The following is a 27,887-nucleotide window of genomic DNA, read 5'->3' on the forward strand; positions in this document are numbered from 1 at the left end:
AACCACCGAGTACCACTCCTAATAGTGAAGAAATCACTGTTCTGTGTGCCTGCACCATATTTTGTCTTGAGATAGCAACATGGAAAACTTTACACACTCACTATTATCTCACTCTCTATGAATCTTCAGAGCAACTGAATGGCCATTTTGGATACAGAAAGGTATGAAAGCACTGTCTTTCCCATTCTTCCCACAGGTTACTGTGCAGTAGAACAGACCAAAAAAGGACAGTTGAGAGCAATCACTAAGGGAAGTGAATAAAGCTGCCCAGTACTAAATTTTACACTCCCTCCCTCACCTATTAGGTGTCTGAAGATGATTTAACAGCCTTGCCTGGATTAACAGGTGAAAACAAAGTAACAACTTTGAATTAGCAATGTATAAAGGTATTCCCTAAGGAGTAGCTCCCATTTATCACACTGTCAAGAGACCATACAGTAAGGCAGCAAGATTATCCAGATTTGCCCACAACCAGCCTTCCGTTTTGTCCATAGCTGCATGTTCCTGATACATCTTTCCTTTGCCCATCACGTCGGCATTGACATTCAGTGGTCCACTCCAGTCTCTCCATCTTCCACCTTCTTCTAGGAAGCCTTGTTGCATTGCTATCCATCGAGCAAGTAGACTACCACTTCATAGGTTGACATCATGATAGCCGTGTTTGGAATCTGTCTGATCAGATGTGTAGTTAAGCCTCTGTAGAGGGAGCCATACCCTTCTTCTCGCACAAGCAAAGATAGTGTCTGGAAGAAAGACCTGTATTTTGTTCCCTCTTCTCTTAGTCTTGTTCGTACAACCTCTGCACAAAGAAAACCACATGTGGTTAACACTCAACACTGTTAATTATCTTCCCCTAAACCAATTCGTGATTTTCACTTTAAAATCCCCCTCCTTGAGTTCTAACTTAGAAGAAGTCTTCAAAAACAGAGGAAGAAGACAGAAGCAAGCCCAGTATGTGTAAGAGGAAAACAAGTTGAATTTTTGTCAGTACTATAAAATTAAGAAAGCAAAAATCATTTGCTTAGTTAAAAATCCAGAAGAGAGCTTTTGTTTGGGCTTATGTTTCAGCTTAGAAGCCACCACTAATAATGTACTCAATCCATTAATGCATAGACAATTACTCTGCAGGTAAACAAGTGCAACTGGAAACCGAACTAGACAACCTATTTTCCTAGAAGGGGGAAAAGAACTTGCTGGCAAATTTTGTGAAATTGCTGAGCATACAGAGAGATCCCAAGTGCAAAAGGACCTTCTCCTTAAGCACTTTAGGGTATACCCTACCAAACCCTTTGGAAAAGGTAAGCATCGCCTAAGTAGAGGCCATACTAGATATCCACTTAAAAATACTTCAATTTCCACACACTATGCTCATGCTGACTCAATCTGACATGACAAGCTTTGTACTAAGAAATAGCTCTTGAACAAGTGATCCAAAGTCTGCTACAAATATCACTGAAGAGGCTCCTTTTGACCCATTTGATTCAGCTGTACATGCCCCACTTACCATGAGGATATGCTATTGATGTTGCACAAGTTTTGGAAGTGGCAGCAGCCATCATCATGCCAACAAAGTCCGAAGCCTCTTTTGCTGATTCATCCTCACTGTCCATAGCAGAGGCAGTCTTATACTCCAGTAGTTTTCTCTTAATACTCTCATAAATAACAAAATGAATAACAGTCTCAGATATGCCTGCGTAGGACGCTGACATTCCTCTGTAAAAGCCTTTAATACCATCTGAACGGTAAACTTTTTGGACACATTCAAAAGCACTCATTCGCTTTTCTCCACGATTCCTAAAAAGGAGAAAACAAGAGAGACATCAAGATGCCGCAACTTGAGGAAGGAAAACAAATTTGCTAGAGTGACAAGAGGACTTAGGAAATATCTCACACTGATGATGAGGACTCCAATTCAGATACATTTAAGAGCACACAGAACTTGAATTGAAAGTCTAAGGCCTTTAGCACTAAACACAGGTGAAACACTATACTGAATCCAAGCCAAACTTCACATGGTGTCTAAGTGTCACATAGGTAAGTTGAACAGCTCTAGGCTTCTGCAAGTCTTACAGAATAAAGGACTAAATTGCTTGAAAAAGACTCCCAAATAAATTGTCACTGTAAGTGACTCATGGAAAACATGACCATTTTATTCTGCATAATGAAAATGGATTTCCCCTAAATTCTGCCTCAAAAAAGCAGCTCCATAACATGGCAATTACAGTGGCTCAGAGTTCAAACAGCAGGCCTCACAGTATCACAGCTATCAGCAATACCAAGCATGTCTAGACAGAGTACAGCAACTGATACAACAAAGGTAACAATTATTTGAATCAACTAAGTCACTGCTGATATAAAGAAAATACTAATTAGACATGACTGTATCAAGAAATTTTTGGTAAATAAAATCTTACTCTCATTTTTAGCTTACTTAGTGAACTGAGTTCTGCCTACTGAAACACTAGGCATATTGTACACAGCAAAACCCTTACAAGACTGCAGAAAGCATGATTCATTGTGTCCAGAAGTGCCAGCACCAGCAGAGAGTGAGTCACAGAATAAAACTGTGACTTGCTTTAAATTCTTATAAAGCAAGTAAACTTTATGAGAACTTCGGTAACTCTTACAGATACTGACAAAACCAGACAGACAGTAGCAGCAGCTATTGTGTAAGTAGCACGAGGCACCACTTGGTGACAGAATTTAAGTCCCAATGGTTTGAACCTGCAGTGTCAGACAGAAGCGAAACAAAGCAGAGAAAGTGGGCACACAGAGCTGCAGATCAGATCTTGTATAACCTAGGTGGCAGATGCTGCAGAGAACTGAGGGACTGGCACGGATTTTCTGACAGGCAAGAGAAAAGAGTCAGAGAACAACAGGTAAGAAGAGAAGCTGTACCTACAGCTACAGCCCCAGGGGTACCCCCATCCCCACGTGTCGCTGGTAAGGTCAGACTACTGTAAGAACTTTTTCTTTTGATGTGCAAGATGCACAGCACTGCTTTGAAGGCCACAGCAATTTCAGTCTGTAAACAAGAGACATGCTTTCTTCAGCGCTTACTGAGATAAGACGGGTTTTTAAGAACTTCAACAGGAACAAGGATCAGGCCACTATAATCCTACTTTCAATCCTGCGGTAACAACTGAGTTAGAAGAGCTGAGAATGCAGTTTGTGCTAGACTAGCCCACATAATTGCAGTGTCCTACACCAACTTGGATCCTTTCTCAGGTCTCCCACATGAGCTGTGTGCTTGATATAATGTACAGAAATAACATGCACAAGATAACCATCATTTTCCCTAATTGCCTTAAAGCCCTATAGTTCAAGCAATTTAACTGATAAATCAGTAAAAATCAAGCAGAGGCACAAGATACCATTAGGATGCATACAGCACCAAAACTTCCTTGTAATTAGTCTTGCAATTATCACCTCCAATCATACAATGGCATCACAAACAACTTCACATAAAAATTAGTTCTGGGATATATTTACTATGGTCAACTTGCAGCCAACAACATGACTGCTAGGAGGAAAAATGCTTATATGGGCTTAATACAGGAAGACCAGCAGACCTCCAAAATAGCAACACGTGGCTCAATATCTTTAGAATGGCTGAAGACTTTTATATTGCATGATAAGTTTTCAGTAAGAAAAAAATCTGTAAAATGAACAAGACAGCTGCACTGAGATACTTGCATCATACCAGTGTGTCTCTACAGTTTTACATAGATAGGAATAAACACAAAGGTCTTTCTTCCTCCCTATTTGCATAAAATTCTACTTCATTACAAATTTCATTATAGAATAGTTTCTGAAAAAGATGATGCAATAAGTCCAAACAACTTCTATTGTCTATCCCGCATTAGAACAATTCCTGTGTTTTGATCCATGAAAGCAGGCTTCCCTTTTTATGGATTACAGCTTATTGCATATGAAAAATAAAAAGTCTCTTCAGGCATTTCTCTAAACTTTTGCTAAAACACTTAAAATCCTTATATGAAGGAGTGCTTAGCTCAAAGCTAAAACCAAATAAAATGTATTACTGTAGGAAAATGAATGCAGAGACTTAACTTCATAATCAATCCCAAACTGGTCTATCAGTCTACTCCAGTGCCTCTGGCATGCTGGAGGAGGTATGTTACAATAGAGAAAAATAACAATGTAACTTGTAGATAGATCAGCAGCAACTTATGAAATTGCAGATGTTGGATATCTAACAAATGACTCCATCTGGGGATGCTGAACAGATTCACAACAGTTAAGCGAAATCTTATCACAAAAGTGAGAGTTCCCATTGTCACTATACCTTGCATCAAGCTGTAATCGTGTCTTTACTAGCCAAATGGGATTAGTTGTTGTGATCGCAGTAAAACCTAAAATATTTGAAAAGAAAAGTTATATTTGATAATATCACAACAGCAACTGCATCTAAGTTTGAAACACACACAGTAAGGTACAGTGGATGCAAAAACTCGGACTATACTGAGTTTTAGGAAGTACCCATTGTAGCTGATTTACTGTTACTGATATCTTATGTATCCATACAGCCAATGAATGTTTAGATTACTTTTTAATTTTACATTGCTATTGTGTAAGTTTGATTCTTAGCAAGAGACGACCCATGTAAATTAAGCCCAATTGTGTACATTTCTCTGCCTTTCTAATCATATCAACCCTGTTCTGACACCAGAGAACAGCAAAGCTAGCTAGACTGATACTAGCCAATTTGGCAAACATGTCAATAAGAATGCATTGCAGATACAGCTCTAGCAATTTGAGATGGTATAAAGCATTCTGTCAATTTAATTTGCTACCTGAAATACAATCCGAGTTTAAAAGCATGCAGACTGAATAACTACTACTTTTGGTGCAGTTAAAAGGCATGTATTACTGTAACTTAAGAGACCTTTTAATACTGAACAATAATGAGCAGTTAAATTTGAGAGATAATGTTTTATTTAGTATTCAAAGCAGAGATTGTTGGTTGGCCTAGGACTACTTTTACAAGCATATGAGTGTTTAAATTGTTAAAGTAAATAGTATGACTTCTAACTATCCAGACAGACAGCAACTATTCAGGCTTGCATAAGGGCTAAGGGTTAAAGCTTTGATTTTCAGTCCATTAAAGAAAACAAAAAGGAAGAAAAAGAGAAAAGGAAACAAAAAAAAAACAACAAAAAGAGAAGTAAGAATCATTCTTACTTCTGCAGAACCGTGGAGAGAAAAAGAGCAGGGTGAAAAACAGCTTTGAAAAAACAAAAGTAAAACAAAAAACCATCTAGAGTTGTAATACCATACATGCACCATTCATGAGGTGTCATGTCTGCAGGAGAGAAGAGGAAAAGGGAAGAGCTGGAACATGGCCAGGCAAGAGATGATAAATTTAGACACTTGCTTTCTAGGGTGACACACATCACTTGCAGATCACTACAAAGACATGCTGCCCTCCTGCAAGGGAATGGACTAGAGCTGGGGGAAAGCAACAACAGGTTACCGTGTCCAGTGCATATCTGGTGCACAACACTTACACAACAAATAGGCTATTGATAAGCTTGTTTATGGAGATAATTAATAGCTTATATATATTTAGCAGAACTGCTTGCATACAGGTTACTTTCTGTTCAATCACAATCTAGGTTTACATTGCACACAAAAGACTGCAATACTCAAGAGAAATGCCAGGGGATCTTAACTGTTTTGAGGTTTCTCCTACCCCATCCCAAGTCTTAAATAAGTCATTATGATTTTCAGTTACAGTTCTAAAGACAAGCTACAAGACTTAGCAGCTACTAAGATTTATCTCTTTTTCTGTGCCAAAACAGCAAAAACACTTTAGAGATTTCAGTTTAATATTTTGATTAAGCAGATTTTTTTTATTTTAAACTGACTCAAAACTCTTAGCTAAATAACTTGCCATGATAGATAATAAAGTTTTGGGGTTGGTTTGGGGTATTTTTGATACGCTACTCTTTAATGTGTTTAAGAACATATAGAGCTCTTCATACAACTGCATGAAAATGCGTTTTGTATCTGCATTTTGTGTAGGTAAATAGCTACCTAAAACCTCAATTCATCAGGGAACTACTGTGCCATAAGAAGGCATGGGATGCTTGTAAAACATACCACATCTGCAAAAACGGTTCTGTAGTTCAACTAGCTGGAGCCTTAATGCCACAGAAACTCCTCTGCTTCCTACAGCACCTGACCCTGGGGTGAACTAAGCTTAAAGGAAACACTGGATTTGCATTTTTTTATCGGTTTTATACTAGCACTAAGAATAAAGCTTTAGTTTTCTTTCAGTTCAGATGAGAATCTTTCCATACCTATAGTGGAGTGAAGGGCACTAGAAACGCACAGGACTGCAACAATGGCTTTGAATAAGGTGGGAGGACACTACTAATTTTCTAATTAGTAATTACTAATTACTTTCCCTACCAACACATTTTCAAGGAAAGACTTCCCTCTAAAAAATAAAATTAGTTCTTAAGTTTCTCCTAGATCTTTAAGTCAGGAAGACCAAAACATTTTTTTCATTCCTATTTAAGTTGCATGCTTTGGAATATCGGTACTGCTAAACTGTATATTATAGCATTACCTGCTCAGCCCTTTCTCCTTCCTATTTATCCCAAGGTGTTCTCTGTAGATCCTAAGTCTGGAACAGGCAATGCACACGTGAGATCAGAGGCAGTGTCTGAGTGGCCGCAGTGACTGCATTCACCCACAGCACCAGCCTGATACTCCTAGACAAGGAGGGGGAATTCCCGATATAGTCCTAGAAGAGTATATTGGCAATTGCCAGTAAGGAGTGATTGGCACAGGACAAAGCCTACTCTGTGTTGTGCTGAACATAATTTAAGCATAGCACTCTAACAGTAGGATCAGACACCAACATAGCCATTTTTTTTTCTCCCTTGGAATATCATAAGCCTAAATTGACAGTCCAAACCAAAGCTTTCAAATCAAAGAGCCTTCAGTAATGCAGGTTTCAAGAGGAAACAACTACAGCTCAATTCTTACAGGTAATGTAGTAAATACAGTTATTGGAAGAGGAAATACAAATTAAGAGTTGAGTCATGCTGATGCCAAGGAAAGTACTCAAAAACATGCAAGATACTACGTGGGATCTTTGATAAGATAAGCTTCTCTTTCTAAATATAGCAAATATGCAGCAGAAGTACTTGTTAAAGTAGGGGGGGAGGGGAGAGGAAGCTTTCAACAACTGCCATGAAGCTCTATCAATTCCTTCCTTTCTCTTTTTAGAAGTCTGAATGAACTTTATACAGCTTTACAATGCTTATCAACGTGTTGTATCCTCAAGAAACATTCCAGACTCATTAGAAGTATAGAACAATTCATTAATGCCAGATAATCCTGTACTTAGCTATGTTTTATTCTACATAATCGTATCCCTGCTTCAGATGGAAAGCATTATCTCAGTCTACTTTTACAGCTATACCTCCATCTACTTATACAGCTACTGACAGGTAAGATCCCAGGTATTCCTATTATGCACCATATTTCAAAGGTTAGGGTTGCTCTTTCTTTTAATTTGTAAGCCAATGTAATACAGACACATGTGAATATGGAATGTTTAATAAAAATCCAAAGTAGTAAAATAAAAACAAACCAAAAGAGAGCATAGAGAGAGACAGAAAGGAGATTGTATACATACTACAAAAGAAAAGGAAAAGAGGTCTTTGAAATAATGTGACAGAGTATCAGCTGCAGCATTTTAAAGGCAGCTCTGGGACACTAAGGAAAAAAAGAAAACCAAAAGGCCTTTTTTAACCCAGTAAGAACTTTCAATTAACCAGATGTAAGTAAAGTAGCAGCTATCAGTGAAAGGTATTTTTCACCTTCCCCTGAACTGCACAGAAAAAAAAACAACCCAGCTCCAAACAGAGTTAAGGAGGAGTGATGTCATTGCACAATGCACATCATCCAAATTCAAGATCATGAAAGTGAATTCCCCTTATTTTGTTTATTAAATAGATATGACAAACCCAATGTGTGGTTCTTACACTAAAGGCTGCAAGAGACGCCCAGTTCAGTACTCACGAGGTTTAAGTTAGTCCATATTGCTGCAGGAAGTGACCTGCGGATGGGGAGCATGAGATGACACGATCTCACTCTTTTCACGGGAGAAATGTACAGTAATTGCCTAAAATAGACACAGGCTTTTCTGTATCATAACAACAAGCAGTGACCTCATCAGACACACGTGTACAAATTGAATCCCATTGGAAGGATATGTGAATTAGTTATTGTGAGATCTAACTGTTTTCAGGTAAAAGTTTAGGAAAAAAAACAAAAAGAAAGAAAAATAATCAGAACAGGCCACAGATACTGAAATAAGTTATGTAAAATGCACTGAGTACTGAAATTCCTGCTCATTTGCAGCAGTTCCATTTTATATCTCCAAATACTTACCTATGTAACAAATTTATGTGGGAACCCTCTTCCTTTCCCTCTCCCTCCCAAATAAAATTCAAAAAAACCTAGTCTTGGGACTGAAAAAGCAAGATAGATGCCTTATAAAATCACGCTTTCTATTACCAGTTACCAATGAACTAAATATGCATTTTATTTGGTATTTAGTAACTGTGTAAAACTACTAAAAGTTACAAGTGTATGTAACAACTGGTCCCAATTTTTCAATACATAAAAATAAAACACCCTACATTTGGGTTGGTTTCCCAGTAGAATTCTAGAAAGAATAGCAATAGCATACAAGGCAAAGTACTTTCACAGCAGATTTGCAACCATGTTGTCTGAATGAGGCTATGAATCATCAAAAGGGCAAACAAGAAAGTCATACAAGAATCGAGTATCTCATTCAGTTCCCCCCAGTTTTTATTCTGTGTGGCAAAAGAGGTTGAATAAGTGCAATGAAAAGGCAGAGCTGATAGTGAATCTAAGAATTTAGACTATCTTTGAAGTGTACTGAGATTATATTTTCTTCACACAAGGAAATGCTCTCATTCTTGTGGTATACTTCGGATATATTCACTGTTCAAGTTATCAAAAAGAGAACCATGTGATATTCCAAGTAGTAAGCAAAACAGATTGCTTCATGATAAAACACAGATTTTTTTAGATGTGAAGGTGATATGAATTGTATCCTGGAAGCTAGCACACAGCAAGAGAAAAGCATTTCTAATTGCATAAGGCATCAGTTACTAATGTGCAGCACAATTCATCCTCCTTGGGATAAAACAAACTTAATAAAAAAAATAAATAAACCCAAAAATGTTTCATCTTGAGAAGGAAAAATAATGCCTAAACCCAGACAAAAATGCTGAAAATACCATACCTCAGCTTTTCACTCCCAAAACTACCATATGCATAAAATTATCCTTTTTTACCTTCTCTCAAGCTTGAGATACTTAAGTATTAACATACAATACAAATAGTATTCGAAGTTTGCTAAAGTTCACTACTTACAGTAGCTACTGCTTTATGGAAGTTACAGATTTTTACTTGTATTTTTGCATCATTATTGTATTTTGCAACCTACAGGAAAAGCTTTTTAAGTGCAAACCCCACCTGATGCTCATTGGGTATTAGAAGCCTGTATGTAATAGAAAGGTGATATCCAAACCAAAAAACCCCACCACCCTCATTTAAGACTGAGTTACTCAACTCCTTACTGAAACCAGTGGCAGCTGCAAAAGAAAATAGTCAGTACTGATTATTTTTTGCTCATTATTACAGTTGTTTATCCACCTTGCCAGTTTTGAAATCTGAAGTTCCAAAGCAAATACTATAGGGATCTTCGTCTTAACCTGTTTAAGTCAAACAGTTCAGAGCTCACATACAACCTTGTCCCTGTTATTTTGCCATTTCCTTAAGCTGATTTGCATTGTGTAGAAATACAAACCTTGCGGGTAAAACTGTTAAAAGCTGGTTTAAGTGCAATTTCTGAAATATATCAGAATTACAAAAACAACGTTAGCATGTTCCCAATGAATGTACTGTTAATTTTAACTGCAGTCACTTCTCACATAAATCATAATACTGCCAATACTGAGTATGGAGAAATTATTTGTCAAGGAACCTTCTTCTAAGGGTCTTCCAGAGAATGTCTGTAGTACACGATGCCTGGACATCTCAAGAGAAAAAATAGTGACCTGTTGTGTGAACCTGCACTGGGCATTCAGTTTCCCTGCTTATGTGGTTTTGAAATACAACTGCAGAACTAGGTAAGTGTGAGAAAGAGAACAGCCACAGAAGTTATTCAATATTAAAACTTGTTTCCAAATGTAAAAAAGGCAAAAACTGGCAACTAAGGCTGAAATACATTCACCCCAGTCTCCTGCAGTCATAAGTACAAGTGTATAACACCAACCTTCTGGAAGGAAAACAAGTTAAAAAGATACAGAACTCCTTGATAAACTAGAGTCTGCATCTGCAAGCACTTAGGAGAAGTCACTACGGCACATCTCCATACATATTCTTTTCATTACAGAAAAAGCTTCCAAAGATAAGGAATACTCTGAACACTCATCTGTAGCACTGCATGACTTACTACACTTGTCTCCAACTCAGGATAGACCTGTTTTTCTTACCCATACTTCCCCTCACCCCCCTGAATGTTTTATCCCCTTGAGGAACTGAAGACAACCCAGTTTTCTTGGCACAACTGACTGATTAGGATGAACTTTTCATTATATCCCCTTCCATCCCATTTCCCATGTTGTTGACCTACAAAAAAAAGACATATTTCCAGGTGATAAGAAAAAACACTGCATCATCTGAGCACTTGATTTTCCATTTAAGACAAAACTGCTCTCCTCATCTTTAAGAAGATTCAAAACTGCCATTTCATTTCTTATGTGCTATAGATCAACTTTATGATTGAACAAAACACTAATGCTCACGTCACTTGATTTTTCTACCTATATAACTTTTTCTTGTACTAGATTATCAGCAATTATTAAATAGAAATCTAACCCTAACAATTATTCTGACATCACCTTTAGCAGTCCATTCCAGATTACTAATACTCACTGGTTGTAAAATTTGACAGCCACTAGAAACTTGAACAGGCTACCATAAACCTGTCAGAATTCACCTGTGAAGTGTCTATGGCCTATTCAGAATAAAACCATTTTTGAACATTTGGGTTTGGGTAGGAAAGACCTGGGCAACAACAGGTGAAGTGTTGCCAGTCCAAGTTTTGATTATACCTGCACAAGTCTGACCACAGATCAGCTCAGTTGCCTTTAACTCCCCTTTTAATGATCTCAAAGCACAGAACATACAAATCAAACAAATATTGGTAGCTGCTAAAATATACCATGGTTACATTGTGGATATAAAATTTCATTTCCAGAAATGAAAATATACAAAAACTACACAAATCTGCTTTTTAATATATCACTTCAGTGGCAGAGCAAACTTCACACAGACTGGTATTTGAACAAAAGCAGAGGGGGCAGAGAGTGTTACGTATCATTTAGACAAATACCTGCTGCCATATTTCAGAAGAGCAAAAATAAGTCAGATAAACATAGCTGTAACTAAGTGGTGGTAAAAGAAACAAATCATGAAGCATTAAACTCAAGTTCACTGCAAACAATGTTTTCAGCTTGCAGAACAAAAAGTTATTGTTTTGAAAACTTCCACTTTACATATCAGAAAGTTACTATTGAAAAAGCAGGCATGCAAGCTTGCCTAGGAAAGACCTTTCACACACAGTTAAAGATCTGCATTAACACTAACTGCTAACTTCCATGCACATACTCCTCAGAGGCCAAAAAAAGGTATCCACTACACAAAACGATCATTTTTGTGTTTTGGTTTTTTTTTCCTAATTTTATTGCCATCTGTAATTTGTAGATACAGCTGTAGAATGAAGATAAAAAATTATAGATCCTTACCTGCCACACCAGCTGAAATCATGTGTACTTGGGTGGAATCTGGATTGAAAATACTGTTTAACTTTTCCTTGCAGTTTGAGTAGGCAGCAAAATATATTGCTCTGAAATTAGAACAAAATCCAAGTTATGTTCATTTTACACATCAATGCCCTTACAAGCAGCACCAAGAACTTCGCCAATTCAAGATGACTGTTGTCCAAGTCTTACTTTCTCAGTAAAAAGCTACTCAAGAAATAGATGTTGCAGAGTAGAGGGACTATTGTAGGAATGGGCAAAAACAAACCCAAACATCATACTTGACAACTGTTTCTTCCACAACAGCTCCATTTAACAATTAGTGAAGGGAAGGCCAGATGATTAGAAATGTGGCAATGACACATTTTGTAGCACTAGAAAGTTCAGCTACACACGCAAAACACGCTGAACTAGTATTCTGTATTTCTTTAATAATAGATCAGATTTGTTCTAATGCACCTAAATTCATTTCAATACCATTACAATTTCAGGAGAATTACCATGTAGCTATTTTTTATAACCAAAAAGCACACTTAAATATTTATAACATTATTCTAGCATGTAAGATGTAAATATGGATAAACTTGTGGTTATACTTTATAACTTAGTGTTCAAGGCAAGGTTGGACGAGGCCTTGGGTAATATGATTTAGAGCGAGGTGTCCCTGCCCATGGCAGGGGGGTTGGAACTTGATGATCTTAAGGTCCTTTCCAACCCTAACTATTCTATGATTCTATTCTATGATTCCATAAATATTTATATTTTAAATACACTTTAGTTCTGTACTTAGAATAGACAATTTTTTTCTGATTACACTACAAAATATCCGCAAGCTTGTACTACATTCAAGTGTGAACTGGTATCAAAGCAAAGCTACACATCCAAGTTACCATGTCAATGCAATGCATTTTGAAAAATGCCTGGTTTCCTTCAATAAAGCTAAAAAACAAAAAAACCCACAACTTACTTTAAGCACATCTAAACCTCATATTTAAGCTTGTTTTAACTTAAACACCCTTCTACAAGAGAAGAAAAACATGCCAGTTTTCAGGAACAGAACATTAACCTAATTAGCTGTGTAAACATGTTTTTCTTCATTATAAAAAAAAAAAGAAAAGATGAAGTGCTTACTTCATGGGTGTAATTTCTAAAATGGAATCTGAACTCGGTTAAGCATACTGGATGTGTTATGAAACATGCTTCTCTGTGGCTTATTTAAACAAAGAGCTGCTGTTAAATCCATTTAGCTTATGCTTAATTGAAATGAAGCACTGGATGAAGACTGAGTCAGCCAGTAGGGCATGAAGATGTGCTTATTTATAAGACTTCACACGGTAAATCAAATTGACATTTTTAGCACAGCGGGGAAATGGAATAGGAGAAGATCAACAAGGTAAGTATTTCATCTGGGGGAAAAAGGGAAGAGAAATAGAAGATTCAACACAAACAATGCTAAAAAGAAACAGGGTTTTTTGCAATTGAGCATATTTTTCACTGAGGATAGTCACTTATAACATTGAATCCATTGCTGTATAGAAGTAGCTTTTAAAGTCATATCAAAGCTGAACATACATACCAGATTGACTACCAAACAAGAGTACAGGCTCTCCAGATTAGGAAGTGCTGATACCCCACAGGTGTCGGGAACAAAGACAGCTACTGGAATTATTTAATCTACTTCAAACAGCAGTGTTAAATTAATGACCAGAAAGTGCCATAGGTATTCCTAATTCCTTAAAAAAAAATAAAATCTGCTCAAAGTATTCCAATTCCTGAATTATGTTTTCCTCTTACTCATGTGGAGGATCTACAGAACACCACCTCATCTGTCAGATTCAAGTAGAAGACAGATCGATGCCAAACCCTCAGTCTACTTAAATGAAGTTTTCCAGAAGCATCCAAAGAGCTAAACCAGAAAGGTGTGTGCACAAGACAGCAATGTCTTCTCTTCAAACAAAAAAGGGCACTAAATCGACTGAAGAACAAAACCTTGTGCAACTTCTTAGGCACTTCCCTCCTTAACTGGACAAAACTCTTCATATGGGGTAGTACACAACAGTAAATATTATACTAGCACATAGGTTAGTAAATGCTGAGACAGTTGGAGCATGCATGTGGGACTGGAGTTGCAGAATACGAGTGGCTCCATTTCTCAGACAACAGAATTACCCCAGCAACCAAAGGTTATTTGCTCTTCAATATTTACAAGCGCAGATGAAAAACTTGCTTCAAATTAACCTTAAATCCCTTAATGTACAGCAACCTAAATTTCAAAGTTATTTTTTTTACTTTACACATTTGCACTTACCTGGAAGGAGCAACACCTACTAGATTAGGGCCCAGCCCTCTGAACAGGGAACGAGGACCTTCCTTTTGCAAGATCATCCTAGAAAACGAAAGAGTGACAATACCATAACATTCACACCAAAACTAAGGGATGCACTGACCACCAGAACAACATCATTTGAGCTTTACTGTGTGCAAACATTTCACAATAGCTGACAGTACAGTGATGGCCACAAAAATCAGTCATTTCCTACAACTGCCATAAAGTAAAATTCCATTATTACTTGACTTGCCATAGAAATCAAGGAACCAAATGCATAAGTACAGCCTTATGTCAACACTACAAAAACAGGAACACAAACATATATGGTTAGCTTAGCTGTTACTAGGAAGTTAAAGAAAGTGTCCTTTTATCAGGGAAAAATACTAAGCACAGCAATGTTCACATTCCTGTAGGTTGTAGATTGGTCGGGAGAAAAAGATTTGATTCTATTTTACATTGCTTGCCTCACCTCTTAGCTCCCAGCACTTGGGAACTTTTTTTGGGTGGGAAGAATGGGGTAAGCAGCAAGAGAGGAGGAGAGGAAAACAACTTAAGAAGGTTAAGTTACAGCAAGTCATATGCCTTCTGAGAGCAGCTCAGGAAGATGTCAGCTCTCTGCTTACCATGCAAAAGATGGCCCTGGCTGGGCAATCTATTCTCTACTTTTCTCAGTAAGACAGAAACCTCAACATGGCTTAGAATGTGCTACCCTGATTTGATTCTACAAGACTCCTAAGTTACATGTCAGAGGAAAGCAGTCTTTCAGACACTAAGTCCTGCATTCCCTATCCCCATGAATGATTTAAATCCACTAAGCATTCAACTAAGAGCTCATTCTTGGCTTTGTTTCTGTAAGTTACAGTGATTATTTTGACTACAGTAAAAGGAAACAGGAAGCTCCCACACAAGAAGTAACCCTTCCTTAAGGCTTGCATGGTTTTCCTCCCTATCAGTTCTGAACTGCTGCCTGTGTGCTTCTACTCAAGCACTGTTGCTGGGCTGTGTAGCCCACGGATTTTCCTTTGACTCATTCCAGGAGACAATCCTCACCTTCTCAGGCAAGGCAGCTCACTTAAGTTTGAGATTAACAGAAAAAGGACCTGTAACCCATGTGAAGACCTGGGGCTACAAGGTGGCTGTGACATCTCATGGTACCAGGTCCACTATAAACACAGCTCTGGAAAGACTGGAAAGCGTCTACAGAGAAACAGGGATATGAGCAGTGAATTGAGACCTCAAATGAGGCATTACTAGTACTTAAGTGTTTGGAATACCCTTCCCATGTACCTGTGGTTTCTAAAGTTGAAAACCATTATAGAGGTAGGTAAACTGGCACAATAAGAGGATAACCATTAATAGCCAGATTTAGTGAAATAAATCTAACAATCTAGATGCTAAACAGATAGGGTATTCTAAGAAGAATGGCAGGACATTGGAGGAGAAACAAGGACTAAGTGCATCCCATTACTGCAAATTGCTATAGCAACTGCTTAAGAACCAGATTTAAATTTAAGTCTTAACTACTTCTGTAGATGTTGCCAAACAGAACTCTGTGCTTATTTAGAAACAGTGGCTAATACACACAAATAATGATCCCATATATTTCTTTTTCAAACTGACATATCAGTTAACAGCAAGTCAATAACTCTATAAAGCAAACTGTATTTGTGTAAATGGCTATTTTGTTTGGAATTCACTATCAGAACAAACAGGTGAAAGCCATCTATAGCACTGAAGGAGATTCCAAACCTATTCCCATTTCCAACAAGTGGATCACCACAGCTTTACTGCTAAATTCAACTGAAAGTTTACATTTGTTTTCAGTAAGCAAAAATAAAGTGAGGGCTGTGCAAAGTTACCACCACTACTTAGGAATGCTGGCATGTAATGTGTCCACAACATCTTAGGTTTGTATCCTTAACAATTAGATACGATTTACCTGTCATACCTAATTGTTGGCAGCATTGCTCTGCAGCCATAATTGGAACATTGAACACATCCTCAAAAGCACTTTGTAATGACAAATTTGACATGCCCATGATCCTGAAAGCATTTATAACACTTACAGAAACATATTCCAGAGATCAGCAAGGACACAGCATTAGATTATAGTAAATTCCACTTAAACACACTACTAAAAAATCACTACCATCAAGGTATCATGTGTTACACTTATGTATATATGCACATATAACACATGCATATATACAAAACAGGTAGAACCTCAGTTTCTTAAGAGAAACTTAGGAGTGAAGTGTACCACTGTTTCTTCTGGATCTGTAGTGTCCTGGACAGGTACCAGACACCTGCCTGTGGTCTACACAAGCAGTTTAACTGTGGCCATACAACTTGCCTTCCAGCTACTGAACATCAGAAGCATTGGTGAGAGGAAGGGCAGTCCCATTCAGCAAGGTGCTATGCAAACAAACCATTCCAGGTTATGGCAAAATCTGGCCTCTTACTACCCACACATCCACCAGAAGGTACTGAAAGGCAGGAATAGTGTGGAGTGGTGAAAGCTGAGAAAGATTAAGAAGCACAGTTAATTTTCATAGGGCTTCTTGCCCCATATTCAGCAACATCTACAATTTGGACATAACATGGTTTTAAAAAGTCTTATGGTAACAATTCTTCAGGATGAAAATAGTCTGGTGCTTAAATATAACAGTATTGCCAGTGAGTTTTAGGGACATAGTTTGGAGCTGTGATTTGTACAGGGCACACATGCGTTGGCTAATTCCAAGTATGAACTCAAGCATGAAGGACATTCAGAAGAGTGGAATGTTAAACTTAACTGCAGTTAAAAAAAGCAAATAAAAGAAAGTTTTCTCAGTAGCACCAAGCCAGATGTAAGAGTCTGAATCTTTCATAGAGATTTTCCCAACACATCTCTTTCCTCCTCCCTCCCCAATGTAACCAAAACCTAGTAACAGGTACACTCACTTCAAACAATGGAGAGGTCCAGGAGAAACTCTAGTTACTCGATTGACGGTAGCACCATTCACAGTGTTGAGATGGACTTCAGAGACGTAGAGAGTCACAGAGGAAGACTGCAATCGTGTTTTCACAACTTCCAGTGGACATGTCAGAATTGCACCAACAGTACCGCCACATCTGCAGAGCAAATAGGATCATCACATTAACTGCAAAGACCCTGAAGGACACACTCACATATAATTAACATTATACCCAACACAGTCAAATCCCAAGAAGTGAAGTAACAATGGAACATGCATGAAAATGCTGTAGTTATTTGCCCTTGAAGGCAAATAAACTGTTAAGTCAGTTTGTTAACTCCACAACTTGGAGTGGAAATTTAAACAAAGATACTTCACAATAGTTCAGGTGCGCAGTCTTCAGTACACACTGTTCAAATCAGTTCTGGAAAGTAGCTCAGCATCTGAAATGTTTAACTCCTTATGGTAAATTTTAACTTCTCTTGAATTTTTAGTGTCCTCCTGACCACCAATAACGTGTCAAAAAACCTTAAGGCTAGAAAAAAAAAAAGGTATTATACACACGATGCACACAGGACTCCATGTAAAACCTGGTAAAAACTGGCAATTTTACAAAACTGAGACACTTACGAAAAAGTCTTCAAAATGCCAATTATATTTTGGGCATTCTACTGTGAAAGCAATAATTTGAGTGTTTCCTGAGTTCTGCTCATTACAGAAAGACAGACTAGATACTGTAGAGTAGAACCTAGGAGGGCAGAAGAGTTTTAGTGGCTGACCAGGTCAAGACTTGCAGATCTTGTTTCAGTTCACCACTCATTCCTGTGAGCAAGCCAAGGCAAACCGCACATGACTTGTGCTGAGACTGGAGTTACTCCTGCTGTACTGGAGCAGAACACAGCCAGGAACCTGATGCCTTTTAGCAGCTACGCTCAGAGGAATCTTCTGGTGCTTGTTCATAACTGACTTAATATCTGCGTTCCTATCTCCTTACCTATAGTCACATACAGCCTGAAGGAAAAACATCAAAACTACAAATTGTGTTTCCAAATGACAATCCCAAATCCCTTGACATTAGCATTACAAAACAACAAAAAAGGGGGCTTCCTTTGAATATTTTTATGTACTCTTAACTTTGCCAAATACCTTCTTAAAACCAAGACCAGAACACTATAAGCATCCTTAAAAGAAAAAACGTCAAATAAAAACTACAACCAAAAATAACCAAGAAAGAGCCCCACCAAACCCATTCAGGTACTAATGCTACTAACAGCTCAGCCTGAAATCCACTAACACACAAATACAGTTTCTACTAGACTCAAAGGGCCCAACATTCACTTCTCTGATGCAGTAACAAGAGCTGGTGTTTGATTCTGACATGATAGTTATCAGCTATTTTGCTGTAACATGAAAGGATCAAGCACACACACACTGCATCCTAACAAATCTATTTGTATGAACTGAACTGACCATGCCAAACAGCTGCAAGGTAGGATAATGTTTGATGTTCACTTAATGCTCCATTTAAACCCAGTGACCTAGATGTACCCTATTACTAAGCCTAAAGGCATCTTGTCCCACCCCTAACTCCAACATTAGACTGAACATTATACTCTTTCCCAAGTTTGAATAGATGAAAGAAATTAAGTTTGTCAGTCTGGAAAAAGGTGTTTTCACAGGAAGATGAAGGACAGTATTCCAGTGTGTGCTACTGACACAGCTTTTAGAGTAGCATGTTTAAACATCTCTGAATGAGGAATCTGCTTACTCTTCTGATGCTCAGCTACAAATAGACTTCTTAAAATAAGAGTTGCATGAAGAGACAGCTACATGTGCTAATATTTATTTAGCAAGTGTAGGAAGCAGTAGGAGCCTGTAACATGTTGTGGTTCATGACATTAACACTACCATGAGAAGCACAGGTAGGCCAGCCCTCAAAAACACTTGACACGGGGCTTTAGAGCTTGAGCATCTTCAAGATAGACAGCAAGATACTGCATCTCCTGCAGTTCAAAGCAGACACTGCTGTACAGTAACATGCCTGGACAGGCCACATAGGAAGCTGGCTTTAGAGTTCATTTCCTTTCTTGCAACCCTCTGTTTCTGATCCTCGAGTCTACTTAAAGATCTTTCTACATTTGATTTTGGACAGGTTACACGAGGACTTGTTTTCAAGCAAAGTAACAGCAGGGGAAAGCACACGGTATGGTTTATATGAATGAGATAAACACTATAGAAGGGAGATGAAAGGAGGAGGAAAAAAACTTGGCATACATTATTCAAGACAGCTTGGAATTTGGAGCCTTTAATGCTACTGGCTCCACAGCTACGTCACACTGGAAAAAGCTTTCCGGAGTTGAAAATTAACACTGACCTTGAGCTTATATCCTGCATGTTCCTCTGTATCATACCCGAGTGACCACAAGGGATGCCCAACTGTAACAGCACTCAGTCAGACATTCACTGTGGATGGGTTAAACACTGCATTCAGCTCAATTACTCAGTGCTTGCTGTTTTTAACCAAGCCTACAGCAGTAGTTGTCCAGTGTTAACCAGCCAATGTAGCGGCTGCCAGCACTATTTTTACATGCATCACAAGGAAGCAGCAGATCACCTGCCTCCCTTTGGGACCTGTGTACCCTTTACCTGCACCACAATCTGCCAGTCAAGTCATTTCTAATAATCAGCACCCTTGGCAGTTTTACTGTAGTGTTATTGAGTGGTTTGTTTCGCTGTTTTTCTTTTTTTCTTTAAGCAGTTTAAGATGTCTCAGCTGAACCCAAGAATACTTTGAACATTTTTCACTAAGTAGTAATAGATTGGATTAAAATTCTCCCCTATCTTCAAGGCATAACATTGCTACTTAAAAATCCAGAGATGTTTCATAGTGCTATGTGGTTCTGAACTGCTCACAAGTCATTGCAAAATTCCCCATTTCTGTCAAAAAGTAAAACCTCATTCTCCCAGCCCTCAAAAAGCCCCATATAATAGAGAAAGCATAGAATCATTTAGGTTGGTAAACACCTTTAAGACCCTTGAGTCCAACTGTAAACCCAGCACTGCCAAGTCCACCACTAAACCATGTCCTGAAGTGCCACATCTAGGTGTCTTTTAAATACCTCCAGGGGTGGTGACTCCACCACTTCCCTGGGCAGCCTGTTCCAATGCTTGGCAACCCTTTCCATGAATAAATTTATCCTAAGATCCAACCTACTCCTCCCCTGGTGCAAGTTGAGGCCACTTCCTCTTGTTCTCATGAGAATAGGTTGACACCCACCTTGCTCCACCCTCCTGTCAGGCAGTTGTAGAGCAATAAGATTGAAGTCCATCCCTGTCCCCCCCGTCCCCCCCAGCCTTCTCTTCTCCAGACTAAACCCCTACCCCCAGGTCTCTCAGCCATTCCCCACCACACCTGTGCTCCAGGCCCTGCAACAGTTCCATTGCCCTTCCCTTGACCTCCTTCAGCACCCCTATAGCTTTCTTATAAGGAACTCAAAACTGAACATAGTACTGAAGGTGTGCCCTCACCAGAACAAAACAAGTCCCATAGTGTGGAGGAACCAGACCTTGCTCAGTAATCATGACATCTACTGAGTTTGAGCTCAAGCACTAAGTGAAAACATAATCCAGGAACTACACTGATTTATCTAGTTCACTTGAACTTTAAGTTAAACACAGCAAGGCTCAACAAAAATCTGTTTATGAGAAACTGTCAATAAACATAGCTTTTAGGAAAATAAAGAAGAGGGAGCATTCAGTAACTACACACCCGGAACAAATAAACTACTTCTAAGCAGCATGCCCACAGCTCTGTCACCAGCATCAATGACAGGGTATTTTACTTACAAATACATTTCCGGCCCTGCTTATTTAAGAGACTGCTAGAAATACTGAGAGAATAAAGAGACTGCTGCTACTTCGTGCTCAGAGTCCTGGCAGGTCATTAACAGCCAGCCACCAGCTCCAGTTTATCAAAGTGTTCTGTAGCTTGACAGCAGACTACTGCCACCACTCCTGTTATCCTCCTCACCAGCTCAAATTAAGGATTTTACCTTATAAATTGTGGTTTAACGCAAATTAGGAAGTAGCACAGTTCAGAAAAACATCTCCAAAGAACTAGAAAACTGTTACATTTCTTCTCAATAACAAGTGGGATTTTTGTTAACTGCTTATGAAACTTGTACTACATAAACCACTCTAGGCTCCAGCATCTCCAGTCATGTGCTAGGCTCCAACAAACTGGGACTTGGGAGAGCACTTGGTAATGTGTAACTTTTTCTCCAGTATTAGGCAAGTTTCACCTGGTAGAATGAGTAGGTAAGAAAAACTTTTGCTGACAGAGTATGAATTGAAGTGAAGAAGGGCAAAACCCAAGGCACTCCTGTGTCTGAATGCTTACACCAGTTTCTAATGAATGCTGTTCAAATGATGACTTGCTCTTCTTACCTATCCTAAATGGCACATTTGGCTCTAAACAATGTTTACTACAAGCCTTCTTCAGCTTTGCCAAGTGTATATAAACCTTGCAAGGATGACTTTCATCAGAAACACATCACAGAAGGGCACAAGAACCCACTTTTAACTCCCAAGTAATTTGAAGGGCAGAAGAGCACAGATCAATAGGTAAATCCACAAAAATAAAGATTAAAAACTAAAAAGATTAAAATCCTGCTATTGACACAGTCAAGTTAGAAATCTCAATCTGCGTCTTCAACTGTAAGAGAAGGCACAAGAGACATTGCAGTCAGGGAAACAAATACAGAAAAGTGTATCATCTAAATCATCTTATCTGCAGGACTGCAATAAATTTAACACTAAGACTAGACAGAGACACTTATTTGACACCCCTGGGAGAGAAGAACCTAGAAAAAAAAAAAAGCCAACATAAACCAAACATAAAACCCCAATCAAGCAAAACCATTGATTTGATCCCTGATGTGCATTTAGTAGTCCATCACCTCACTGGATTAATGAAACCAAACCTGGAACTATTTGGGCTTTAAATGCCTTAGCAATGCAACACAGATGCAGCACTGGCAACCATTTTCTGCCAGATAATCATGCATTATTTGTGAGACACTGCAAGGAAATAAATACATGCTTAAAAACCTAATCCAGTTTGGTATTCTAATCCCAGGCTCTATTTCCAAAGGTGACTGCACAAGAACACCTTTTATTCTAACAAGTGTAGGGCATCTACCAAGGAATCCCTGCCTTTTTCCCGAATAGTTGAGTATCTTCTACTATTACTTTATACCCTGCAATTAACAGCAGAGACACCTCTAGCACAGATGAGGGTCTCAACTTCAGCCACTGGACTGTCTATGAATGCTCCAAAGCAGATTAATATTCCCAGTAGCAGCTGACCTAGAACTGAAACTACCACTTCCAAGAACTTCATTCTTTCAAATCAATATGTATCTTATAAAAATTAAAAGAAAAGACTGCATAACACTAGCCTCAGACTCACCTTTCACAGGACTTGTAACCAGTCCTAAAGACTCAGAGATAACCCTTGACCCTGTTATCTTTGGTCTACATTCATTCATGTATTTTACCAGCTGTTTCTCTTTCCTGTATGAAATTGAAAGTCCCATGCAAATACTGGCTACCAAAAGAAACAGCAAGGGAATTGAGCTCAAAACTCTGCCAAAAGGAACAAAATGCAAACAGAAGTATTTCAAATCTCTTCACCACTTAACTGCAAACTCAGGACCCAAATCTGTCAGCATTTTCATACAGCTGTCTCAAAACAAGAGTAACTTTTACATCAACATATACAATATTGTTCTTCTGAGGGATTTTAAGGGCTTTAGTAGTACATTCTTACTGTTCCTGAAAGTTTTATCTCATTAATCCTGAATTTTCAGGGGATTCCTGTTATTATACTATCAAACTTGCATATTATACACCTTTCCATCTTTAATATTAATATAACTACTAGAAGTACTGACAGACAGAAACTTTTAACCCCCTTATTCACCATTATGTTTCTTTCCTTAAATTAGGGAAGTTTAAGTTAAGCTAACATCCTTAAACTAAAAAAACTAATCAAACTTGCTATTTCTATTTACCAGTGTGAAAATAAAATTCCCCTGATGTGCTGACATGTGTTTTTCCTCTTTTCACTTCTAGGTTTCTACAAGGGGAACAAGCATCACTGGGATCCATTATCCAAAACAAACATCAACATGTGTAGCAGCTCCTATTAGGAACTAGGGTAAATAAACATTTACAATGACATTTGTATGAAGTAAAAACAGCTGAAAGCACCAGTCATCTAGCAGGAAATATGAGAAACACTAACTTCACAGTTTCCCGAGTACCAACAGCAATTTCTTTGCAATTAGGTTACCTCATGGAGCAAAACCGAAGGTGCCCTGCACTTTAAACAAACACTGGCTTATTCCACACAGAAGAGAATCTTGAAAACAAAAATAACCTGAAGCTTCGACAGGAAGGTAGTAACCTTCTCCTTATGCCTTGTAAGGGGAAGAACACATTCTGAAAGACATCCATGGTTATGCCAGGAATCTATTTTAGGGTCAAGGGTTCTCTAAGGTCCAAGTGTTTGGCAACTCAGTTATAGACCAACTGGCCGTTTTCTGAAAGGGAGTGAAAAAAGTCCTTATCATGGCAGTACCTGCCACATTCTTAACTAATATCACCTTAGATCTAAGAAACATCAAACAACCCCAAGGGTCTTTCACCTTTACTTGACACATTTCAACTGTGTCTGATCTTCCTGAAGAATTCAAACATTTATCTTAAATACATTTTTAGAGCTTTTGCTATTTTAGCCACTGGAGGGATTTGTTAAGAACCTCTGTCAGAAAATCAGTGTTTGGCATTACAGATCAATTGTAGACAGTTCTATAATCAGGATAATTAAACAGATTCCTCCCTATACTCTCACTTAGTAAATTAGTAAACAGACAAATTTCTGCAAGAAGCACCAAGAGTAAAGAAGGAATTAGGAAGTAAACCCAAGACTGTCCAACCCTAAGCTCAGAAGAGCAGCTGGCCACCTCCTAACCCAAACCAGTCCCTCCTTCTGCTGACAAAATGGGTAAGTTCTCATGCCCTGGTGGAAGTTCGCATGATACAAATATACTGGCATCAGCTTTCTGAAAATGAAGAACTAATCATAAAAACCTGGAAATTATTTCTGTAGTCAACATGTGAATTTTTATTTGATATACCAATTACAACTGGCAAGTAGATTAATCCAAAACACATCAGTCTTCTCTATAAAAACATTAAGGTCATTCTGCTCCTTTTTTGTTGCTTAAGTAGTCTAATAACAAAAACCCCAACTGATATACTTGAACTAAAATGTTCATCTAAAGCCTACATTTCAATCACAAGACTCTGTAATTGAAAAATGCAGCACATTCAATGTACTGTTTGGTTTGGAATAAAAGCACCTGAGTTCATACAACTAACATGCTGCCAGCAGCGACAACAGTTGCTATTTGACTAGGAGATGGAAAGCCAGATGATATGCCGAAAATTCCACAGTTCAACTCCTGAAATGAGCTGTGCAATGCAAACAAGTAGTTCTCAAGGAACAGAAGTAACATCAAGAGTTTCACCTGAAGCATAATTTTCTATTGTGATCCACTTAGTAACAGTTGCCACAGCGGCAAGATACTATTAGCAAAGGCAACTGTGGTAACTATGTAGTTTGTGGAAACAGATCCTGACGAACAGGGCTACCACAACAAAACATGACTTAGGTGATTTCAAACATGTCACAGCATGAACCTGAACTGCAGCTACGCTATTGATCCAGTCAGGTATGGCGTACTCTTCAGTACAGACTGCACCATGGCAGTTTTGCACAGTCTAGAAAACTATGCTCTAAGGTGACAGCAAAGTTATTCCACGGAATCAACTGCTTACATATTCTATCAGTTAAAACTGCCTTAACAAATGTGTTCTTAAAAGTTAGTAACCATTTTTTTATTAAAAAGTATTGATTTTTCCCATCTTATTTCCTGTGTGATGCTCTCCTCATGTTGATGGCTGTTCTTTTTACATATAGAACTTGAGAGAATATCTTATTTTCACAGTCAGGAAGGTCCGAGTAGTATATACGAAAAGGGTTACACATGAAAGAAGTAGTACTTGTTGCACTGGCTAATGCATGAACTAGTCCAGCAAAATGATTTAGATGAGCTTTCCCCTCTATCAAAAAACAAGGGGAAAGCATCAGTTCAGCGATGGTGCTAGAAACTACATTTAAACCATTTCCAAATCAATGCTTATTTTCTTTCTTTTTAAACTTCATAGTTAGTATTTCTACCACAAAATATTGGTTGTATTTACAATTAATATGCAGTTATGAAACAGAGATGGGATTCTTAAAAATGAAGGTACCTATGAATTACTTGGGAAAAAACAAAGCACTTAGTGCTGAGTAACTCCCTCACCATCACTACACCCAGGGCCAGCACTGCTAAGTGTTTGTCAGACCTGTTGGAAAGGGATAAGGACACAAAGATAGGAAAAAAGGGATCAGGAGAAAAAATTATTAGATATATGACACTAACTCCCAACATAAACTTGTAATGGCCCAAAGTATTGCAGGCTATTAGTTGCTGAATGGATCATAAAAAAACCTAGGCAGCTTTAGAAAAAACCCATGATGGCCGGCCCCACCTGCATTACTAAAACAGCAGTGTCATCAGTTACACTTTCATTACAGAAAGCAGGAACTGAAGTCTGAACTTAGACATTACAGAAAAAAAAACAAAAAAAACCAAAAAAAAACCAAACCCACAACCATAAAGCCAGCAGATTGAGATAATAATGTTGTGCCCATACAGTCTCCAGCAAAACCTAAAAGAAAACAAAGCTTCCTTCCTTTCCTTAAGTTTCATTAAAGACTAAAGATCACTCAGGTGACCTGTACTCCACCATGCCTGCCAAGAAATCATGAGATGACCCTGAGTAACTCTTCTACTACTAAGCACGACTAAATACACACAGAAAGCTATATTGAACTAAGGGCACAGGAAACACATAGCTGGCACAGGAGGAAACGGCTTTCAGCCTTTTCCTCACAGCATAACCCTTTACCCAACTGGCCAGCAGCTAAGCACAGACCAGACTGCTGTGCAGAAACGAGCTATGAACAAGTTGAGCTGAGCAGTCTTCACTGAGTCTTACTAAAGTTTCAGGTTTATAAACCTGTCTCTATCATTACTTATGATTTTGCCTAATTATCTCTGCTGTGCAGAGCTATAGAGTTCAAGTGCTACAATAAATAAGGCAGCACTCCATTTTTTTTGATTGTTTACAGGAATGTGAAGGCTGAAGATAAAACACGCACTTGTCCATCTCAGGCCTCCCAGTGTATAATCGCTCGCCTCTTAAACAGAGTCAGAAGTTCAGGGAGCAGTAAAAGCACCTACATACCTACGTATCAGGTACGTAACACGGGAAACCTGCAAATGTGCTGGAAGCAGAGGAACTGCTAATGTGTATCCAACTCACCCAGACGTGCTCAGAGTGAAACACTGTGTGATCCTTCTCTATGAAACACTCCAGCCCAGAGGCAGGCAGTTCACGTTGTCAAGGAGCACATACGGAAATCCAAGCTCTCATTGGATGCAGTCTTGTCGCTTCTCCCACTTCCCCACAACCACACTCATAACCCAAATACACTTCTATAATTAAGCCAAACAGGATCCCCAGCTTTCTCTTTTAAGCTTGGTGTGTGACTGCACACATCCCAAGCATTACAAAGCTTAATGACATGAAGACAGACTAACACCTGCAAAGGTACCAGTTACCTCAAACTTCACCAATGCTACAAAGGCCACATATTCTAACTATATTCGTCTCTCCGAATTCTTCTACTTTCATGGGCAGAAACCTCCATAACCGCGTCAAACCGCAGCAGGCACCAGTATCGAACCGCACTGAAGTAACACAGCGGCCTTTAGACGCTAGCGTTCCCCGCTTGTCACTCCTGGACTGCTGAGGGGACAAGCGCGCTTGGGCAACCTCCCTGACGCGTTTGAGCAGGGCTCAGTATGTTTCTCCACAGAAACGCCAGATAACGGTGGAACTCCTGGCGCGGGATCAAAGGAAACGAGCTATTTATAAGGGAAACCTCTACCCCTCTTCCTCAACGGCCCACGTTCCCCTCGCGTGTTGCCTGTAACAGAACGCCACACACGGGACCGGGCCCAGAAAGCACCGCCTCAGGCTCCCAGTGAGGCCCAGGGCAGCCGGAGCACCCCCGGGCCTGGGCCGCAAAGCGCACAACCAGTCTGGAAGCGCCGATCCAGGCCGCGGCTGCCGCCAGCAACGGGCAGGACGTCCACAGTCCAGGGAAGGCGGGAAAACCCACCGGAGCCGCTTCCGTGTGCAGCGGTAAGGCCGCGGGGAGAGCTGCAGGGCGGCACGCACCGCGCATCCCGCTCCGCGGAGCCCGTAAGGGAAAAGGATGGGCGGGAGGGCCGAGGCCGGTGTCACTTACCCGCCGGCGAAGAGGTGCACCAGGGTGTCTCTCTGGCTCATCCTCGCCGCCTGCACCCGGCGGGAGGAAAGACTCGTCCGGGCGGCAATTGCCAGCCCTCAGCATTAATGCGCACCGCGGCGTCGGCTGCGGAGGACGGCGGAGGGGGCAGGAGGCGGAGCTTAGCCTGGCTCCGCCCCCCGCTAGGAGCCGCAGCGGCAGGCGGGGGACTT

At 39.3% G+C, this 27,887-nt stretch overlaps 1 protein-coding gene across 2 annotated transcripts; it reads right to left on the reverse strand.

Moving 5' to 3' along the window:
• On the reverse strand, nt 1-27,815 carry SLC25A36 (solute carrier family 25 member 36). Of its 2 annotated transcripts, none has more exons than XM_061379322.1 (7): nt 27,676-27,815; nt 17,170-17,340; nt 14,206-14,283; nt 11,883-11,983; nt 4,307-4,373; nt 1,505-1,794; nt 1-799 (listed from the first exon to the last, which is right to left on the reverse strand). In XM_061379322.1, exons 1-7 carry the CDS (start codon nt 27,714-27,716, stop codon nt 606-608), a joined length of 942 nt encoding a protein of 313 aa, XP_061235306.1. In that variant the 5' UTR covers nt 27,717-27,815; the 3' UTR covers nt 1-605. The 2 variants fall into 2 exon arrangements, with proteins under 2 accessions (XP_061235306.1, XP_061235305.1); XM_061379321.1 differs by lacking the exon at nt 27,676-27,815 and adding an exon at nt 17,416-17,540.
• Between the last annotated feature and the right edge of the window lie 72 nt (nt 27,816-27,887).

Source organism: Neopsephotus bourkii, unplaced genomic scaffold, assembly GCF_033783945.1.
Source record: "Neopsephotus bourkii isolate Nb327-2 ecotype Australia unplaced genomic scaffold, CSIRO-AGI_Nbou_v1 NB_1768, whole genome shotgun sequence".
Lineage (NCBI taxonomy): Eukaryota > Metazoa > Chordata > Aves > Psittaciformes > Psittacidae > Neopsephotus > Neopsephotus bourkii.

Excerpts from the sequence above, each read along its gene's own strand:
- SLC25A36 (XM_061379321.1), bottom strand. The coding sequence starts at position 17,462 with ATGCATGTTCCATTGTTACTTCACTTCTTGGGATTTGACTGTGTTGG. Across the intron at positions 14,284-17,169 it reads GGACCTCTCCATTGTTTGAA|GATGATCTTGCAAAAGGAAG; the intron begins GTGAGTGTACCT and ends TTCGTTTTCTAG. Across the intron at positions 11,984-14,205 it reads GTAGGTGTTGCTCCTTCCAG|AGCAATATATTTTGCTGCCT; the intron begins GTAAGTGCAAAT and ends TTCTAATTTCAG.